The 20263-nt window shown below is 43.7% G+C and overlaps 2 protein-coding genes across 5 annotated transcripts; one reads left to right on the top strand and one right to left on the bottom strand.

Moving 5' to 3' along the window:
- The first annotated feature begins 20 nt into the window (after positions 1-20).
- Positions 21-506, top strand: LOC115668677 (F-box/FBD/LRR-repeat protein At1g13570-like). Its single transcript, XM_030590087.1, has one exon. The coding sequence runs from the start codon at positions 21-23 to the stop codon at positions 504-506; it is 486 nt and encodes a 161-aa protein (XP_030445947.1).
- A 3803-nt stretch (positions 507-4309) lies between these two features.
- On the bottom strand, positions 4310-13080 carry LOC115691554 (vacuolar sorting protein 39-like). Of its 4 annotated transcripts, XM_056319639.1 has the most exons (13): positions 12528-13080; positions 11960-12171; positions 10387-10518; positions 10147-10290; positions 9593-10057; positions 9097-9147; positions 8908-8998; positions 8168-8244; positions 6862-6895; positions 5114-6305; positions 4867-4990; positions 4660-4784; positions 4310-4565 (listed from the first exon to the last, which is right to left on the bottom strand). In XM_056319639.1, exons 1-5 carry the CDS (start codon positions 12994-12996, stop codon positions 9950-9952), a joined length of 1065 nt encoding a protein of 354 aa, XP_056175614.1. In that variant the 5' UTR covers positions 12997-13080; the 3' UTR covers positions 4310-4565; positions 4660-4784; positions 4867-4990; positions 5114-6305; positions 6862-6895; positions 8168-8244; positions 8908-8998; positions 9097-9147; positions 9593-9949. The 4 variants fall into 4 exon arrangements, with proteins under 4 accessions (XP_056175614.1, XP_056175605.1, XP_056175619.1 ...); XM_056319630.1 differs by having other exon boundaries at positions 4867-5010; positions 8908-9147; XM_056319644.1 differs by having other exon boundaries at positions 4660-4769; positions 4867-5010; positions 8908-9147.
- Positions 13081-20263: the final 7183 nt, after the last annotated feature.

Here is a 20263-nt window from a genome sequence, read left to right as displayed (position 1 = left end):
TAAACCAAATCCTATGTCGCATGCCTATTAAGGATGCAGTCAGGACTAATATCTTGTCACGTAATTGGAGGTACAAGTGGTATACTCTACAAGATCTTGTGTTTGATAACCGATGTTACTGGGGCCCCGGGGATTGGCGACAAATGCGGGAGAACTTTGGGAGGGCAGTTAAAGCGATCCTCGATGTTCATCCTAACTCACGAAAGTTCGAGCTCAGCTGCTGGCTATATTCTCCCATGGATTACCTTGACGACTGCATTAATACTCTATCTACAAAGTCCATTCAAGAAATCGTAATCAACCTCCGTTTTTATGGTGGCTATCCTTCTTATGAGACTCCCAGCGACCTCTACAAGTGCCAGCATTTGGTTCATTTAAAACTCATTGGATGTGTGCAGATTATCCCACCTTCATTTAAGAGATTCATGAGCTTGGTTACTTTGTACCTTGACAATGTAGAGCTGCCTGTCGATTTAGTTAAGAATACTAATGACTCTCGCAATTAACTTGAAACTTTGATATCACGCTGCCTCCGACTATAACATTTGAGTTTGAAGAATCTACATTCAATTTTCCACGTCAACGTCAAAGCTCCCAAGCTCGAATCGCTTGAATTTGAAGGATCTGATCCGATTGTCGATGTTGTATGTGCTGCTCCGAACTTGAAGTCGGTGACGGACAGTCTCACTAATACTCATTGAAGGTACACAACTTTGGGAGGGCATTTTAAATTTGTTGACTCATTTTTTGTATGAAAATTTCTTTTATAATGTACCTTCAACGAGTGTCTTCGATCTTGAGAATCCGAAGGTATGGAGTAGCTAGGAGGAACTTGTGCAAATTAGTATCCATGAGACCAATGCCTGAATAAGTATTAGTGAGACTGTCCGTCACCGACTTCAAGTTCTGAGCAGCAAGACATACAACATCGACAATCGGATCGATCCTTCAAATTCAAGCAACTCGAGCTTGGGAGCTTTGACGTTGACGTGGAAAATTGAATGTAGATTCTTCAAACTCAAATGTTGTAGTCGAAGGCAAGTGATATCAAAGTTTCAAGTTCATTGCGAGAGTCATTAGTATTCTTAGCTAAATCGACAGCAATTCTACATTGTCAAGGTACAAAGTAACCAAGCTCATGAATCCCTCAAATGAAGGTGGAATAATCAAGACACATCCAATAAGTTTTAAATGAACCAAATGCTAGCACTTATAGAGGTCGCTGGGAGTCTCATAAGAAGGATAGCCACCATAAAAACGGAGGTTGAGTACGATTTCTTGGATGAACTTTGTAGATAGAGTATTAATGCACTGTCGTCAATGTAATCCATGGGACAATATAGCCAGAATGAGCTCGAACTTTCGTGAGTTAAGATGAACATCGAGGATCTCTTTAACTCGTCCTCCCAAAGTTCTCCCGCATTTATCGCCAATCCCGAGCCCAGGAACATCGGTCATCAAACACAAGATCTTATAAAGTATACCACTTGTACCTCCAATCACGTGACAAGATACTAGTCCCGACCGCATCCTTAATAGGCATGCGACACAGGATTTGGTTTATTATTTCGGCCGAGCAGCGTTAATCGTCCTCGCTAATCCGGTTCGCTCTCGCTTTAATCTCTTACTCATTTCCGATATAATTTCTAAAATAAAAAGATAAGAAAATAAATAGAAGTGTAATCTTTGAAAATGTACGCTCCGCATATCAAATAATGTGAGAAATCGCCAAAGTGTCGTGCATTGAACATATACACCCCACCGCCAATGACCTATTATTGCCTACCGCAAGACTTCCATTATCAAGCACTCGCATTCACCTATCATCATCACCAATGCCATCCTTAACTCTCCTCCATCAATCTATTCCGTCATACATCCCTAACATGAAATTCCTACCTAGAAATCCACGAGGAAGCTTCAACAATCATAGCTCTCCACAAAGGAACACCAGCTCATCCTCACCGCCACAACCCACAACGACACAAATAGTATAATCCGTCGAACTCTCAACGCCGATGACAATCGGGCACAAAGCAACCAAGAACGACTAAAACAATGCTCGATTCGGACAAGACATGGTGGGTCGGTTTAGGCATTTCAACGAACACGTTGCGAGCAGTGGATCGAGAGAAGAAAACAGACCCATTCTAGACTCGATCTGCATCCAAAATAGAAACAAGCAGCAAATGACGTTCACGAACAACTGAAGATGACTTACTCAAAACCCATACACGTGCGCACCGAAGAAAGCGAGTCTCGGGCTCCGGCTCGGCCAAAACAAAGTACTAAGGGGAGTCGAGTCTTACCTGGTTAGAGAGGGAATGCCGACTGGGGTCGCCCGACGAATCTGCGATGGTAAGCTCTCCGAAACGCCGGGAGGGAAGGCGACCTCCGATGGGGGACGAGAGGACGAACGCACCGTACCTTAGCCTCCTCGTCTGGAAGAGACAGACCAAACGGGGGCGGGTCTGGTCGCAGCTTGGAGGCTGCTAACGGCGAAATCCGGGGGAAATCCGACAAGAGGAAAATGAGAAAATCCTCGGAAGAGCCGTTAGAGAGAATCACCTTTTTTGTGAAATGTTTCGACCATCCCCCCACTGCCCTCTACTCTATCGTACGCTTTTCTGCCCCCGCCCCCGCCCTGAGAGAAAAATAAATAAATAATAATAATAATAAGGAAGGAAGGAACGAGATGGGCTGAGAGAGGGGAAAGCTGGCCGGAAAAGGGCCCGGCTAGGCTGCTGGGCGCACGTGCCAGGACCCTTGTGCAGGCCGGGTTGAACCGACCCGATTCAATTCTCAATTCTTTTTTGAAAAAAAGATATATACATATATATATATATAGATTTTTTCTAATAATTCTATTACTATTTGCTAATCTACCCACTTTTCTATTTTTATTTTTTTTTGTTGTTTATGCTATTTTTACCTTTTAAATTTTTTTATTATGTAAGAAAAGACGACTTACCGGACCGACAAAATTAAGTGTCAACAGCTGCCCCTTTTTGAAGAAGAGCTCGAAGATGTTTCATTCAAAGATAAACAGACACCTGAATTTTGTCGACGAGTGACGTGGGATAGTGGAAAAGGCAATCAATGAAGAAATAATCTAGGGAATTTGATGAAGAGAGGTTTCCGGGCTACAGAAGCTCGCCCTATCTACAAGTCAATCGGGGAGGTTGAGGAAGAAACCACTCCACTTGGGGGGATCGATTAACAAACCGCTCCACTTGGGAGTTGACGATCAATCGCTCCATTAGGGGGTTTGATTTTAAAGCATAGTCTTTTGAGGATAGAGGCCGCGATCACTTGCGGAGGTCCTGAGGCTGCTAAACCGCGCACAACTCGTAGAAGGACTATAAAGAGACGAGTCCACTTGGTGGGTCAACTTAAAACAGTCTTCCGTTCCGAAGCTGACCGCTGCGATCACTTGCGGAGGGTGGAAGCCCCGAGTCTTCTAACCTCCATACACTCGCGAAAAGACTATTAGAATCACCGTATTCAAAGCTACAAGCCGCGATCTCATGGCTACGAACTTGCAATTTGCTTTGAAATACCCGTTTCGAAAAATCATCATTTAAGTAGGGTTCTCATATTGCATTAAGCGAATCAAACGGAAAGGTACTAAGAGAATTTCGAGATTGTGTGAGCACATCGAGTGGAAATTATGAACACTCCTACTTGGGGGTAGATTTTTAAAAAGGATCCGAGATTGCATAAGCAAATCAAACGGAGAGATTGTAAAAGAATTCCGAGATTGCGTAAGCAAATCAAAAAAATATGACAACAAATTAAAAGAATTCGCACACATAAGTTGCTTCCAACGTAACTTACCATACTAACACAAAACTAAAAAGAAATATGGCTAATACTACAAAAAATGTCAAACTGGTATGCGTGTGACAATTTTACCCCGAACTTTTTTTTTTTTACCACAGAAAATCCCAAACTGGTACAATTGTGACAATTTTACCCCGAATTTACGATAAAAAACTCCAAACTGGTAAATTTGTGACAAATTCACCCAAAACTATTTTTTCAATCACAAAAAACCCCTAAACTGATACACTTGTGACAATTTTACCCCGAACTAATAAATTTTTATTTTTATTTTTTATTTTTTCGAATTTTTTTATTAATTTTTTTATTTTTTCTTCTTCATCTTCAACCTCTGGCCGGTTGCCGGACCAGCGACCGGCCAGAGGCAAAAGCCGACGAGGACAACCCTCGTCCGACGCCGGCGAGGGCAGCCCTCGCCAGAGTCGGGCGAGGACAGCCCTCGCCCACTTAATACTATATGATTTTCCTAGCTGCTCACCCACTTAATTAGAGAATCTAAATGGTATGGTACGAATAAATAAAGGTCTCACCAGATTGGGGAACATGTTCCTTAGCGATGCCAATCGATTCTGACCACCATATACCTATCCAGAGGCAACATAAATTTGAGTTTCCTTGGGATAACCCATTGCTCGCAGAAACACAGCAACTTCCCCTGGCTCAAGAGGACATCAGCCTTCCTTCCTCTTCTGCAGGGCCAGCCGCCATAGATGAGAACCATTCTGCAGGCAAGAGCGACCGAAGAAAGTGATGGAGTGCAAGTTTCTTTAATTCCCATTTAACATAAAGAGCCAAAACTTTTTGCCCCCAACTCACTTTATACCGCCAAGGCCATTCCTTTTTTTCTGTATTCAGTCATTTTAGCTTTCTCCTCCCTTTTCCCCACAAAACCGCAAAAAGGTAAGCCAACCATCCCTTTCTCAAACCTAAGATGAAGCGACCTGTTTCAGAAAACAATCAGGTCCATGAGGTATTAGAACCCAATAAATAATTTAGCAAATATTAGGTGACCCAGTTGCATACATGTAGGGATTCTGACAGCCAGTACAGTTTCTCATCCTTAATGCCAGTAAATTTGACATTTCTTCAATTTCAGGGAGAAACTTCAGAGCATGGTAATTCACCCGGCACCTAAGTCTGTTGATTTCTGGGGGAACATTATTATAACTAATCAAGAAAGGATCAATGATAAGAAAGTACATAAACAAACTTTGCGTGACGACCTCCGAGTAACAGAAAATCAATGCATATATATAAATAATTGACTTACCCAAGACGATCGACAAAAGGTTTAAGCACCATTATCTTTTTCTCCTTGATGCGAGGTAGAACGTTGTCAATGTAAAATTGCGCAGGTGCATATTTTGGAATATTCTTCACTGTCTGTCTATGAGACAAGCATAATTCAAGCCATTAATGCCAGATGCAACTCTAAGTAAACCATCAACCATATCGTAATACTTGCAAGTTGAACACAGGGTGAAAAACACAGCTTTTCATTGCTACTGCCAGAAACAGGTCACAGAAGTGATCTATTTAACTCAATGGTTCACAACTTAAACCCACAATCCCCATAAGACGGCCCTTCGTAGTTTTGGTTTAAAAAGTAACCCACTTTCCCAAGGTTAAGTCAATCGGCGTCCAACATGCTTTATATGGCCATCAGTTTTTTTTATCTCACTATCGATACATTCTATCTAGTTCTATTCAGTACATTATATGGTCTCAGAATCCACCAGCCAGAGGAAACCAAAATGGCACTACCATCACGTAATTCTTCCTCTTAAACTGCTTATCCAAATTAAGGACATGCTAATGGACCATCATTCCATTCACATCATAAGCCACGCTAATCAAGTACTTAACAACTGTAAGACTAAATAAAAAGAGTCAGCACATGCATCGGTAGCAGTATAGGAATACTACGCGGCCGCATTTTTATTGACTTGCTTAGCAAACTGGGGAAAAAAAGCCTTAGTTTTTAGAATCTATGATCTGTCATCTGCCAACTTTGCAACAAAAGCAAACATTTTTACGACGAAACTTAGAAGCGACCATTAAAGAAGTGTCCATATGAGCAATGTGCATATCTGTGCGTGCATGTTCTATACACGTGAACAAAAAGAGACCAACATGCACCTTCACAAACTATTCTTATCTACATGCAATATGCTTTCTTCACCAAGACAATATCAGGTAGGCAATTTGTTCTTTTGACCTCTAAAAGTGCCTACTTCATATTTAGCAAAGCCTATTTCATGGATCACTTCTTTGAGTTAGTGAAAAACAATTTGTGATTGGCAAAAATAATTCGGAAGCAGCAAAACATAGTCTCATCAGACCTGATGCTTGTAAACGACTCTTACTTATCAGTAAACTAGGCGGGGATATCGCGCACAATCCGAACATCATCTTTCAGATAATCAATGAAATGATCCATATTGAAAATATCCTCAATTTTCCTGCATGGATACGAAAAGATCTATTGAAAAGCAGGCAAGAAGTTCCAAGATACCAATTAAAGCAAATAAAAGTTCCTCCATAACTTCATCTTCTTTGCTGTCCTTCACAAGATGCCATCCTATCTAAGAATACGCAATTGGCTACTGACGTAATTGGTCAATGATGCATGACTAAGAAAATACAGATAATTCTATATTGAGGGAGTCGAGCCATGTCCACTTATCAACTATCTGAAGTACTATCTGGAAAAACTTTCCTAATAGAGCTGAAGCCTGGAGCCAAGCCATTCAGATGTCTAACATACAGTAACTTAGATTAACTTGATGACTAGAGAAAAGCTAATGTGTCAATACAATTTCAAGGGTGGGGTTGGTAAGAGAAAATGCATAGAATAATTCAATGACTTCCCCTAAATGATGAACTCCGTGTCCTAAGTATCAGAAAAGCCTGAACCAAACCTTGTTTTGCAGCAAAGGTGTTGCAGTTTAACTAATTAACAAGAAAAGGAAAAGGTGAAAGAGGAGAAGATATGAGGGCAGAGTCTAGACAACTTACGTTTGATCTTTCCAGATCTGATCCTGCTTTAATACTGGTAAAATAAGAGTAGCATTCAAAATTTTAGCAACAGCAACAGAATTGCGTATTCGGATAGAGAAATATGAATAAGACAGATTCTCATTAAGCCAGCTCTAGATCAAAAGATTAAATTAACATGCAGTATATTTTTTATGAGCAATGACAAACAGCACATCAAACAAATGTAATTTGTTCCTAGGAAATACTTGTCTAAACAATGCAAATTGTCCATGCCGAATGCTATGCTAACCAGCACTGAATAGTATAGGTCAAACTCAAATGGGAACTGGGGCAATCAAGAAGCCCAAAACTTTATTCGACTTTTCCACCAAGTACTTGGGCTGCATTCATAGATTCTTTCTGCATAGATATCATAATTGCATAATGAATAGCTTAAAGGACTAAAAATACTTCCTAATGAAATGCCTCATGCTTTACAATAAGCATCTGCGACAAAGGATCCCCAGTTAACAGAAAACAATTAAGCAAGATTATGAGTTTCGTAGTAGTATTAACATGTAAAGCAACAAATCTGAAATTGTCCGGGACATAATCAACATAATAGTAATTTGAAAATCTATGAAAGAACCATCCATCAAAAGCATCTATTAAAAGCATAAGGAAATGAATAAGGAAAAGTATGACGCAATTAAAGTATCTTAATAACAACTTTGCATTTCCTTCTACACAAAATAGATCAAACCCATGAGTGTGAAATTATGCTGGCGTTGCCTGAATCTATTTTCAGTTTTCCCTAACAAACAGGAAAAGAAGAACGAGTGAGTAGTAACTACCAATCTGTCCTCTTATTGTTTCCATGTGCTAGTTCCACTCCCCTAAAAAGATTCTACTTATTAGTTCAAAATGAGAGAAGAAGGACATAAGCCGAGGTATCTTCCAAGCAGATGCTAAGCATACTCAGCATCAGAGACCACTAAATTTCACTTAGGAGGCTATTCCTTCAAATGAGAACTTCACAACAGCTACCAATTTTGTGGAGCAAAAACTTAGTTTGTGCCCTCAACTAGCAAATATGGGAGAACCTAAAACCTTGTTTGGGCCAAAATAATGCAAAGTTCATTGAACATAAAGATCTTCTATAGTCCCATATCAGCAAAAACATTCACATGCAAAGAGCCATAAATTTATTGCCCTGGAGTGAAAAGTATTTCCTGAAACCTACACTTGCTGTAGAGGCATGGATAATTAAGGACATCCAACAGAATATGCCAATAAGCTAAGTTTTCTCATTCAGATTGAGAAATTGATAGAGCACATATCATACCGCAATTCTTTGTTGATTTAAACCGCCCTCAGCGTGGATGAATATGTAGCCATTTGTTTCATTCTCAGGAGGAACATCTGTACAGAGGATAAAAGGAAAGAATTCCGCATTACTTTATGATGCTAAAAATTGCAGGAATACTTTTGAATGGCACGATCATTCCATTCCCACACGAAGTTAAACTTAAAGGCTTTAAAGACAATCATGACTTTGTAAGTGCAGCTTCTGTCCACAGTTATTGTATGAAACATTCTTCATCACCTACCCGCGAGGTGCATCTAATAATCTAATGACATCGCTATAACTGGATGTTCTTATACATCATAGCTGGCTCTTGGGAAGAAACTTACCATAAGTCAGTAAGAGATCTTGAAACCGTGAAGGAAAGAAATATCTTCCCGCACAAACATAACAAAGGGGAAGAGATAAATTTCCAGATGCAAACAAAAGCGTTCGAGCTGATCTTCACAGGTCAAGAACCATCTAGATAGCAACTGGGGGAATATCGTTTTTCCAGATGTAGCTGATTAAAAGACATCCGTGGTACTAACAGTCGATTCAAGAATAGCAAATCCCAAGTTCCCTCGCTAAACCAGTTTCTTTAATTCTTTTTAAACGACAATTTTTGTCATTTTACTTTGGGTATAGACATAAAAAGACAAATGAGTAATAATGACATAAATTTGTATATAAAGAGTGATAAAGTATTGATTAAAGCCTAGGCTCAGTAGGCCACATACTCGATATTCCACCATCACGACGCTTAGCACAAGGCTTCCACGATGTGGCTGCGGAGTATGGATTTTCCCACGGTGAAGGAGGCTCCTTGACCTAGCACGAGAATGCAGATTATTTAGCAATAACCATTGTCACAGCACATATAGATGGCAGAAAAGGAGAAGCTCAAACAAGATCCTTCGACAACTTACATGAGGGCAATGAAGAACGATGCCATCTTTCCGGCAAAGGTATGGGGCATTCTGCAAGGTGTTCGACGAGGAATTAGTACATTGCTAGTATAAGAATCATCTATCAGTCCAGCTGAGCACGAATGTGGCCTTCAATTGAGGAAGTACGTATCAACTAAGACATATCTTATCAATAAACTAAACATGAAGAACCACGATGTGATTTCATACACCCGAGGCCTTGCAAAAGCTTTTAGTTAGGACTTTCACTGCTAATCTACGAAAGTGTAGTTTGAAAAATGAAGCCCAAACACCAAAGCCGCTCAACACCTAAGCGCAGAGTCACAGCTCTTCCATATTCCTCACAATGTAAAGAGATAAGAGCAATATTCAGCAGCATTTCCCAGTTCATCAGAAAGATCGGGTCATTTCATGAACTCCAATCGCAATCAGCCACCAAATTTATTGTTCAAATCCAGCAGTCGAAGACGTAGCGAAGAGTTCGAAATCCATTCACCAGGCGATGCACAATGGAGAAGATCAAGATCAGCCCGACGATCGCGACGACGAGAAGCAGGAAGATCGAGGAGATCCCGGAGCTATGAGGGGAAACCCTAGGGTCATCGGAGAAGTGAGGGGGTCAGTGGGGGTGGAGGTGCAACCAGAGCGGGCGATCGCGATTGCGATCGCTATCACGGGAGGAATGGCGGCCGCCGTCATCGTCGACGGGGCGCGAATCGGGGACTAGAGGGGAGCCGTCGCCATCGCGTCTCCGTCGCCGCGCTTCATCGGAGAGGAGGACGAGGCCCGGCTCCCAAGCCAGCTTCGACGGTTTCCGGTCGATCGGCGACGCGATCTGACGGCATTTTGTTTATTACGAGAAGTGAAGGTTCTTCGCCTCTTTTGAAGAATCTTCTGGTGGAAACGATTTGCACAACACCAAGGCTTCCTCGAAATTGCCAGATTCCATTAACTGCACAAGCTGCATTAAGCACTTGAATTAAGAAAAAAGCATAACAAAAGGAAACTACATAAGAATATACCTAATAAATTAACATGCCCCATGAGTACCTGTGAACCAAAAGGAACAGGAAAGAACCCACAGACGGAATTATCTTGGGCACCAACTATCGCACTGCTACTTTGGGCAAGATGACGAACATTGCCGAGAAAAACAGTCTGAATCAAAGGATACAGAACTCGAAGAGTGCGAATCTGAAGTGCACCAACATGGAGAATGTTACAGTAAGAAGCTTAGCATGCAAAAAGAATGAACAGAGAAATAAGCAGGCAAGAAAATCATCAGCTTACCTCAACATATCTTGGGAATAAACCTATTGCATATGTCTTCTGGATGACAACTTCTTGAGGAGCCTCCGACCAACATATCCTACCTTCTGGCAATAGCTTCCCAGTTTGGTCCACAAAAACTCCAACATTATCCTAAATATGGCAGAAACTCATTGAAGCATATCAAAGTACCACCATATAATCCAGAGAAGGATTAGTCTTGATTACTGAAACCAACTTGGTCACAAAGTTTATTGGGATATCTCAAGTTAAATGCATCGCACGGAATGGCAAGCAAATTCAAGCATATTCTGCAGGCAACCAAAGAAAATATGAATTGGATTTCCTCTTCAGGATACAAGAAAAACCTAGGCATTGACAATTTAGTTCACCGACAGGATTTACATTTCCCTCATTTCTTTTTTATTCAGCTTCTGCCAAGTTCTAAGTTCCTCTGTAATGGAGAAAAAGATCCTCTGTTTTAGGTACGCGACACTATTCACGTTTGTTCTTCAAGCTAAATCTTGCAGCTAAGCCCAGTTGCAAAGATTCTTCTGTTAATGCAAAAAAGGTTCTCTGCTAATATTAGATTCTGTATGACACTAAGCAAATGTCCGAATCATTGCCTCGGCAGAATGATACAGCCTCTCATGTCCAGTTACGGGGTAAGCACTTCTTACAATATCTGACTTCAGTTCTGCTGTAACAGTTGACTCAAGGGATTAGGATATCATAGACTGCGTAACATGTTCATACGAAGCTTGATCAGGCCTCAACCACTTGAGGAAATACTTATAATTGAGGGCCTTTGCTTTTGAGGTGGATTTTTTGGAAGAGCGGTACAAATGCAATGGCCGCAAATTGCTCCGGAGGGAACATGTGATTAGAGGATGGAAGGGGTAGGGGAAAACTTAAAGGACCTAGAGGAGACGATAAAATTTGAAAAGAAATATCTCGACTATTTGATCTTATAGAGGACCTGAGATGCGACAGAGCATAATGGTATCAAAGAATTCCTTAAGCCGACCCACTTAGGGGAACTGGACTTGAATAGTAAATAGTTGTTACTAGTTGAGGGCCTTGCAAACTTGGATGACACCCCAATAGAATATATTCGCATCAAGAAGTACACCTTAACAGTCTCGGGAAGTCAGTAATTCAGCTGCACGATGCATTCAAACCGCACGAAGATGCATAATGATTTTGTAATGGCCACACAGCACATAGTGTCCACATTTCCTGAAATACTTCCACCCCAAAACACAGTACATTACACGCGACAACCATGACCTGGGCAATAAAATTAGCCACTCGTGTCAGACATTATAGGGGACATATGGCCATTAACAGAGGGCCACTCTAGCCAAACTCTGTCGGTGGTGGAATAGATGACAAGCTACGCAAAACAACCACGACCAGTTCCGAATCGGAATAACAAGGATTGCACATTAAACCATCACAAGACCAGTCTGCAGTCCTCATTTTTAATCAGTACACATTGTGACTCCATCTTCAGAAGCATTCTAGGTCTAAATGTAACTAAGCCTTTCAGAATAAGAGATGAGAACCATAAGGGTCTAAGGAACAAAATTACCTTCCCAAGGATGAGTTCTCCAGAAGGAAGGGGCACCACCAGAGGTGGCGCGACCCTCCCACAAGGAGATACCTCGGACAACGCACCATCTGTAGCATTCATGATCACGTACTCTCTCCTGAGTGCCAAACATATGTTCTCGCCGCACCACGACATCGCCTCCACAGTATCAGGCACCCCAAACTCTTTCACCTCCACAAAGCTACTTCCCCCTACATCATAATGAAAGCAAAATCACCACCAAAACGGAGGAAGACACAGCTGCAATTCCACAAAGCTTCAGAATTCTTTCTCTGAATCGATCAAGCAGCAGTCTTCCAGCCACTTATCGATCTCTACCGGTAAAGAGGCAAACTTTTCCAAAGAAGTCAATCTAAAAATTGAAACGTAACTCAGCACCGCTATCTCCACTACTGGAGCTTCAAGTACGTTAACCGTATCGTATCACGATCATAAGTACCGAAATTCTCATTCTACAACAGCAATTCCGAATCATTAATCAACTAGACCGACACTTAAAATCGGGTCAGGAAAGAACAATAACAAGGGGAAAATAGATTGGAATTACCATCGTGCCGGAAAATACAGACACTCTTCTGCCTGGCGAAGCAGAGGAACCCTCTCTTGTCGTCCCACGAGCACGCATTGGCACCTCTCGCCTCCGTCAGGACGGCCACGGTCTTCAAATCGGGGAGCCTGTGAAACGCAATCGACTCGGACAACGTGAGGAGCAGCTCCCTCGAGGCCAACACCTCCATCGACAGGAAGGGCCGCTTCGCGAAACCGTCGACATTCCGCTGCAGCACGTAAGGCACCATCCGGTGCTCCGGGCGGGAGTCGGGCGGCGGCGGAGGAGACGGGTCGGACCGCCGGCGGGGCAGCGGAAGGCAGACCAAGCGGGAAGGCCTGGGGCCGTAGACGCGGAGGGATCCGTCGGAGCAGCCGAGGAAGATCTCGGAGGCGTGGGACCCGACGGCCTCGATTTTGGCGGGGCAATCCGTGAGGAAATGGAAGAGGTCGTAGGCGCGGTGAACCATGGCCGAAGGAATGCTTCTCTCTCTCAGGAGTTCACGAGGATGGAGATGGAAGAGGTCGTAGGCGGGGAGCAAGGAACGCCGACAGAGCGACGCCGCTCCAGCGCTCCTCGCGGCCAGCATCCCCTTCTCGGCCGCGGCGGCCATGAGCTCCCTCTACATCCGGCGGCCGTCCTCCGGCGACGAGCCCCCGGCGGCGGCGACGGCGTCCCTGGGCTTGCTCCGCTTGGGCTCCGGCGGCGAGTGCTGCATGCTGAGGCGCAGCGCCATCTTCAGGTCCTCCTCCTCCTGATCCGCCATCAGCGACCGCCCCCGGCGGCCCGGCGGAAAGGGATCTCGAAAAAAAGCGCCGAGGAGAAGAAGCAGAAGAAGAGATCTAGGGTTTCTCCCCGGGCGCTCCCCCGGCTCCTCCATCGTCGGCGTCGTCGAATCGGCGGCGACTCGCGGAGATCGACGGCGAAGGGGGGATCGATCGCGCCGGGGGGAAACGGTCGGAATCGAAGAGGGAGGATCGAAAGCTTTCCCTGATCGGGGGGCGTGGGAGGCGAGGAAGATCAGGTCGTCCTCCGATCTCCTGCCGCGGTCGAGGCTGAACTGGATGGAGAGTGAAAGGGGGGAGACAGAAGTTCACGGCCGAGAGAGAAGAAGCGAAGGGGAGAGAGAGGGGGAAGTGGTGCCAGGTCATTAAAGCCCAGCCCGGCCCGATTTTAATAAATACCCACGTCTAAAACCCATACCCAGAAAAAATAAGACCTGATCCCAAAATACCCTAAAATTTTGAATCGGGCCGGACCAGATCAGGTCGGGCCGGGTCGGCTTTGGTTTTTTTTACACCCCTAAGAGCAACCAGGAACGCCCAACGGAATCACAGATTAAAAATAATTTGAAAGCGAGAGAGGAAAGTTGCGTAGGGTTTTCTTCTTCAAGGAAAGGAAGAAGAAGAGAGAAGAGGAGAGAAGGATTAAATGCGTACAAGATGGGGCGCAAGGGTAGCGTGCGGCAGGGGTACACAAAAAACCTGGAAACCGCCCCGAGATCAGATCTAAACCTGTGGTTCCTAAGGGAACCGATCTGATTCCCGATTTTAATTTTCGAGAACCGGTTGGTATCGGTCCGGTTCTCGGTTTCAGGTGCGGAATCGCTTGCTCACCCACCCCAACCGAACTGATAATTTAATAATAAATATAATATTTTAAAAAAAATCGTAAATCCCTAAGCTAAACCTAATTCTCTTGACGCTCACAACTTCATATTGAGCTGAAAAACACCTTCTTTCGCTTTCGCCTCACGCTCACTCTCACTCTCACTCTCTCACTCTTCTCGGTCGACGCTCGCCTCATCGTCTCCGACTCTCCATCTCCGCCTTTCCGTCTTCGTCCTCGGCTAATGGGACCGGTTCCATGGACCCACCCCGGTCCGGTTCCCAGGTAGATCCATGGAACCAACGGACGGTTCCCGCTTCCAATTTTTCATAACCGGTGTTTAGTGGGTGGTTCCCAATTCTAGGTTGAGAACCACCCACCCGGACCATGCTCACCCTTAGCGTGCGAGGGCTAATGAGAGAGAAAGAACATTATATTTTTGCAAAATTTTCACGCTTCATGACTGATCCGGGAGCACGCTGACGTGGAGTTTCCGGACCACTTAATATTTTCTCCAAAAATCCTAAATTTATGCATGTGCAACACATTTACTCCAAATTTATTTTTGTGACACCAAAGACCTAAAATTCTTTTACCAAATTATTGGGGCAAATGTCTCACACTGATACAAATTTAGGGTTTTCGGTGTTACAAAAAGAAGTTTAGGATAAATGTGTCTGGAGTAAATATGTCACGTATATACAAGTTTAGGGTTTTTGGTGTCACATTTAGGGTAAATATGTCACAATTGACATAGTTTAGAATTTTTTGTGACTTTTACCCCGTTAAAAAAATCTTTTTAGCAAGTGATATCATCGTCAAGAGCCAGCAAACGCACATTTCATCGGGAAGTTGACCGGATTCTAGTCAAAATATATTAATTGTGAGGAAAATTAGCATTTGTACATTTGATTAACGAAATCAAAGTTCATTGCAACTATCAACTAAGTTTAGCGTTCACGTTGTAATAATTCAAAAAATTATGATAAGTGGAATTTTAATTTTCAACATAGAGCTTCAGGTCAAGCTCAGTTCAATACGATAATAGATAGCGTTAGATCTTCATAATGATAAAAGTAGAACAAGTCCTGCACGTCTTATTTATTGATATTCCGAGTCTTAAATGTTCAATATTTGTCGATTGCCAATTAAGTTCTAAATATTTCAAAAGAAAATTTATTGAACCTGTTGTTAGTCCATTTCGTCTTTTTTAATTACAAACTAGATTTGATTTATGTTAAGCTTATGCTGCTATCCATGCTTTGCATGGATTTTTATATTTAGTTTTTTTTTAAATTCTTAGTTTTAAAATAATATATTTCATATTTTCTCATGTTCTTGTACGTGAGTTAAAATTTACTATCCCTTCTACGAAACATTATAGATTTAGATATTTTATAATGTATCTGTCTATCACATGATTCTTGTTCATAATCAATTTTACGGCATACAAGAAAATGTAGCGTATAATCAGATATTTGTATCTCTATCCGAATTTTAAAAATAAATACTGACACTTTCTTTGATCGATCGATTGACCAGAGCACCTCAATGAGTCCGATTTGTGATGGCGGTGCCGGAGAATCTGAGCATGGATCAATATGGGCATGTTTAGTAACGCTTTAGATTCTCTAATTTTACGCTTCAGATTCTCTAATTTTCTGTTCTTTTGTTTTCGGAACAAAAAAAGAATAGAAATCTGTTTAATAACATCAGTCAATTTTTTTGTTCGCCGGAACAGAAAAGTGGTCAGAGAATAGATTTGGAACAAAATCAAGAAGTAAAAAAAAAACCCTAAATTCTAAATCTCAATACCTAAACCCTAAACACTAAAACCTAAAACCCGAAACCCTAACCCCTAAACCTCAAACCCCAAAATCCAAACCTTAAACCCGAAATACTAAACTTTAAACCCCAAACCCCAAAACCTCAAACCCTAAACCGCAAAACCCGGAATCCTAAACGCCAAACTCAAAACACTAAACTCTAAAATCTTAAACCCTAAACCTTAAACCCTGTACCCAATTCCAAAATCCGAATCCCTAAAACCTTAAATCCCAAATACCAAACCATAAAACCCCAAACTCAAAATTTGAAATAGTAAACCCCAAACCTTAAACCCCCAACCCGAAACCCTAAAACCTAAATCCTAAAATCATAAGCCCCAAACCCTAAATCCCAAATCTTAAAACCGAAACCCTGAAATCCTAAACCCTAAATTGCAATTTCCTCGACTGCTATAGTAACTTTCTTTATCATTGTATTAAGGTCAACCAATTCTATATCATAATATATTCTGATTTTATTTATAGTTCAATTTTATTCAAACATGAAGAATTGCTAAGTCTCCTCTCCCATTTTATAATTAAATGAAAAAATTGGGAGTAGAAATTTTTAAGGTCATACCGAATGCATTTCTGTTCTTTTTCTATTCCGAAAATATAAATTTTGTGCAGTTACCAATCGCATTTTTTTCTCGGAAACTGTTCCCAAGGACAGAATTAGAAAATACTATTTCTGAACAAAAATTGTTCCCAAAAACAGAAAGCTTACCAAATAGACCCTATGCGTACCTAATTCAAGTAGGCCGAGCAGTACGAGGAGATGGTCCAGTTTATGTGGAAGCTAGTCGAATTGACCATCAAACTCACCGCTGACGTAATTGACTCGCTCAGAGTGGCATAGCGCATCGTCTCGTCCCTCGAGCAGAGGGAAGCGTAAAAAACAAAGCCAAAAAAAAAAGCTCCCTTTAGATTTCTCTTCTCACGTCCGGCACCGATCCTCCACCGCCGCACCTCTTCCAGTGGATTCCATTGCAACAAAAACGAGCTATTTCTTCTCCTATTAAAGGTACAGCAGATTTCGTGCTACATATTTTGTCTTCTAACTTTGCTTTGATTTGTATTGACCAATTGAGATTTTCAAAAATCTTTCAAGAGTTTATCCTAATTTGAATTGCACCAAACACGTGATGGGATTTTCTACAATTCGGAGGATATTTGGAGGATTCCTAATCCAACCTTATCCCGTTCTATCCGAATCTAAATCTGGGCAACCAAACGCAGCCTAAGTGAAGAAACTTTTTTATTGCAAAACATATTTTTTCTGCATTATGCACGATCACTATCTTATAAAAATAATTTCTTAGAGTTAATTAGCAGGAAAAAACCCCAAGTTATGTGCACTGTGATACAAATACCCTACCCTTTTTTGTGTTACTAAGGCTCCGTTCGTTTGGCGGAAAATATTCTTCCGGAAAATATTTTTCGGGTTTTCCGATGTTCGGGGGGTGGCAAACGTTTTCCGTGGGAAAATATTTTCCTTCCCCCCTCACAAAATAGCCTAAGTCTACGGAAAATGACTTCCGCTTCTTCAAAAGTGGAAATCATTTTCCGGAGCTTCTTCTTCTTCTTCACTAAGGTCGCCGGCCGTCGCCGCTGGCCGAGTCGCCCGGCGCCGTCAGCCACGCCGCCGCCGCCGCCCGCGCCGGTCGCCGGCCGCCGCCCGGCCGCCGCCGCCGCCTTGCGCGGTCGGCCGGCCGCCGCCGTCGGACGCCGGACGTTGGTCGTCGGTCTCCGGCCGCCGCCGCCTCGACGCCGGACGTTGGCCGTCGGTCGCCGGCTGCCATTGCTTGCTGCCGGGCCGCCGCCGCCGATCGCCGGACGCCGCCGCCCGCCACCGGTCGCCGGCGAAAAATATTTTCCGAAACTTTTTCATATTGGTCGTCGAACACCGGAAAATTATGTTCCGGGAAAACATTTTCCAGGAAAATGACTTCCGAGAAAATATTTTCCAAAAGGAGAATATTTTCCGCCAAACGAACGGAGCCTAAAAATCCTAAATTTGCCCATTGTAACTCAAACACTTTAAACTATTTTTTGTGTCATAAAAAATCCCGAACTTACACCAATGTGACAAATGTACCATAGATAGAACCGTAATAGATAGGATATTTGGGCTTTTTTTATTTATGTCACATTGAACAAGTTTAGGTTTTTGGTAATATGAAAAAGGTTAGGGGTATTTTGTTACAGTAAGTATAATTTGGGGTTTTTGATGATATTCACCAATCTTTTTCTTAAGGGAAAATTCCAAAGAAAGGTTTGAAATGCTCTCATTTTCTCAAATAAGATCCCGAAGTGTCATCATTTTCTCAAATAAGATCCCGAAGTGTCATCATTTTCTCAAATAAGGGCCTAAAAATGGCCATGTCAGTGCTTGACCTCACCGACTTGTCAGGGTATTTTCGTCTTTTAATTTTTTTTGATTTTTTTTTTTGATTTTTATGTTTTTTCTTTCCATAAAAAACACAAAAAGAAAAAAAAAAGGCTAAAGTTTAAAAAATAGAAAAGAAACATAGACTCCGACTGCTAGAGGTGGCCACGGTTCGGAACCGACCGGTTCCGGTTCGTGGCCAAGTGTGAACCGTAACCGGAACCGCCTCTGGCGGTTCCGGTTCCGGCCGATTCCTATTTTTTTTTGTTTTTCTTTTCCTTTTCCTTTTCCTTTTTTTTTTTCTTCCTCCGCGGCCGGCCATAGCCGGCCGGCGCGGAGGTCGCCGGCCTCTAGGCGAGGCGGCCCTCGCCGGCGTCCGGGCGAGGCCTCGCCTCGCCTGGGGCCGGGCGAGGCCGGCCGCCGACGCCGGCGAGGTCGAGCCTCGCTGGGCTGGTGTGCGAGGCCGAGCTCGCTGCCGGTCCGGCTGCGGGGCGAGGCCGGCCTCGCCTTGCCCAGTGTGCGAGGCCGCCTCGCCTGACGCCGGCGAGGGCCGGCCCCCGACGCCGACGACGCTCGGCGACCTCACGGGCTGCCATGGCCATGGCCGGCAAAGATCGCCGCAACCTCGCAGCCTTTTTTTTTTTTTTTCGAGAATCGAGCCGGGAATCCGACGGCTCCGGCCGGTTCAAATTTTTTCTTCGAACCGAACCGGACCGTATGCCACGGGCTCGCTTCAATCATGCCCAACCACGGGGTCTTGGCTAACGGGCCGGCCCGGGTTTGACCGGGCTCCGGCCCCAGCTCGGCCAAACCGCCCGTGGCCACCTCTACCGACTGCTATCCCATCGCCGGTGGGGCGGCGACGATGGCCGGCGACCTTCGCCGACCAAAGGCGACGGCCTACCGGGAGAGGGTGGCGACCGTCGCCTCGATCTGGGGGAGGGCCACCGACCCTCGCACACGTCTGGCTGGCCATCACCGCCGCCCCACCGGTGATGGGGCAGGGGCCACAGACGAGAGGACTGGCTGCCAGCCCTCCCACCAGTCTTTTTTTTTAATCTTTTTTTAATTTTAATATAATTTAAGTAAAATATATGTTAAAGTTGTCTTTAGACGAAAATGCCCCTGACTTGTCGGAATATTTGGCCAGTCGGTGAACCGGTGAGGTTAGGCTTTTATTTGAAACTGATATAGTTATTTTGGGCTCTTATTTAAAATAAGATTCACTTCTGCTCCTTAATTTTTTTTTTCCTCGCTCTGTCTCCCTCGTCACATGGAATCTGCACGTTCATAGCCCGTCCTCCAACTCCAAGAACCTTCACTTCTCGTAATAAACAAAACGCCGTCAGATCGCGTCGCCGATCGACCGGAAACCGTCAAAGCTGGCTCGGAAGCCGGGCCTCGTCCTCTCCGATGAAGCGCGGCGACGGAGATGCGACGGCGACGGCTCCCCACTCGTCCCCGATTTGCGCCCCGTCGACGATGACGGCGGTCGCCATTCCTCCCGTGATGGCGATCGCAATCGTGATCGCCCGCTCTGGTCGCACCTCCACCCCCACTGACCCTCTCACTTCTCCGGTAAATTGCTCATCGCACCACTGATCTACCTGAACCTGTTGCAGGTATGCCCAACATCTTTTTGAAAATGGAAGCTATGAGGAGGCAATGGACCATTTCTTGGCTTCTAAAGTGGATATAACTGATGTGCTTTCTCGATATCCGTCAATAATTCTTCCACAAAGGGCTTCGGTTCCTGAGCCAGAAGAATTGATGGACAATTCACAGGAATGCGACGAGCATTCAGCAGTCGAGTCCAAAAAAATGAGCGATATTGCTCTCGTGGCTCTCGTCAAATTTTTGCAGAAGGAGAGACACGGTATAATAGAGAAGGCCACAACTGAAGGCACTGCTGT

The sequence above is a fragment of the Syzygium oleosum genome, unplaced genomic scaffold (genome assembly GCF_021117445.2).
Source record: "Syzygium oleosum isolate NSW1041296 unplaced genomic scaffold, Sole_v2.1 Sole_v2.01, whole genome shotgun sequence".
Taxonomy (NCBI): Eukaryota; Viridiplantae; Streptophyta; class Magnoliopsida; order Myrtales; family Myrtaceae; genus Syzygium; species Syzygium oleosum.
The sequence above is the reverse complement of the archived record's forward strand: the minus strand, read 5'-3'. Positions and strand labels throughout refer to the sequence as shown.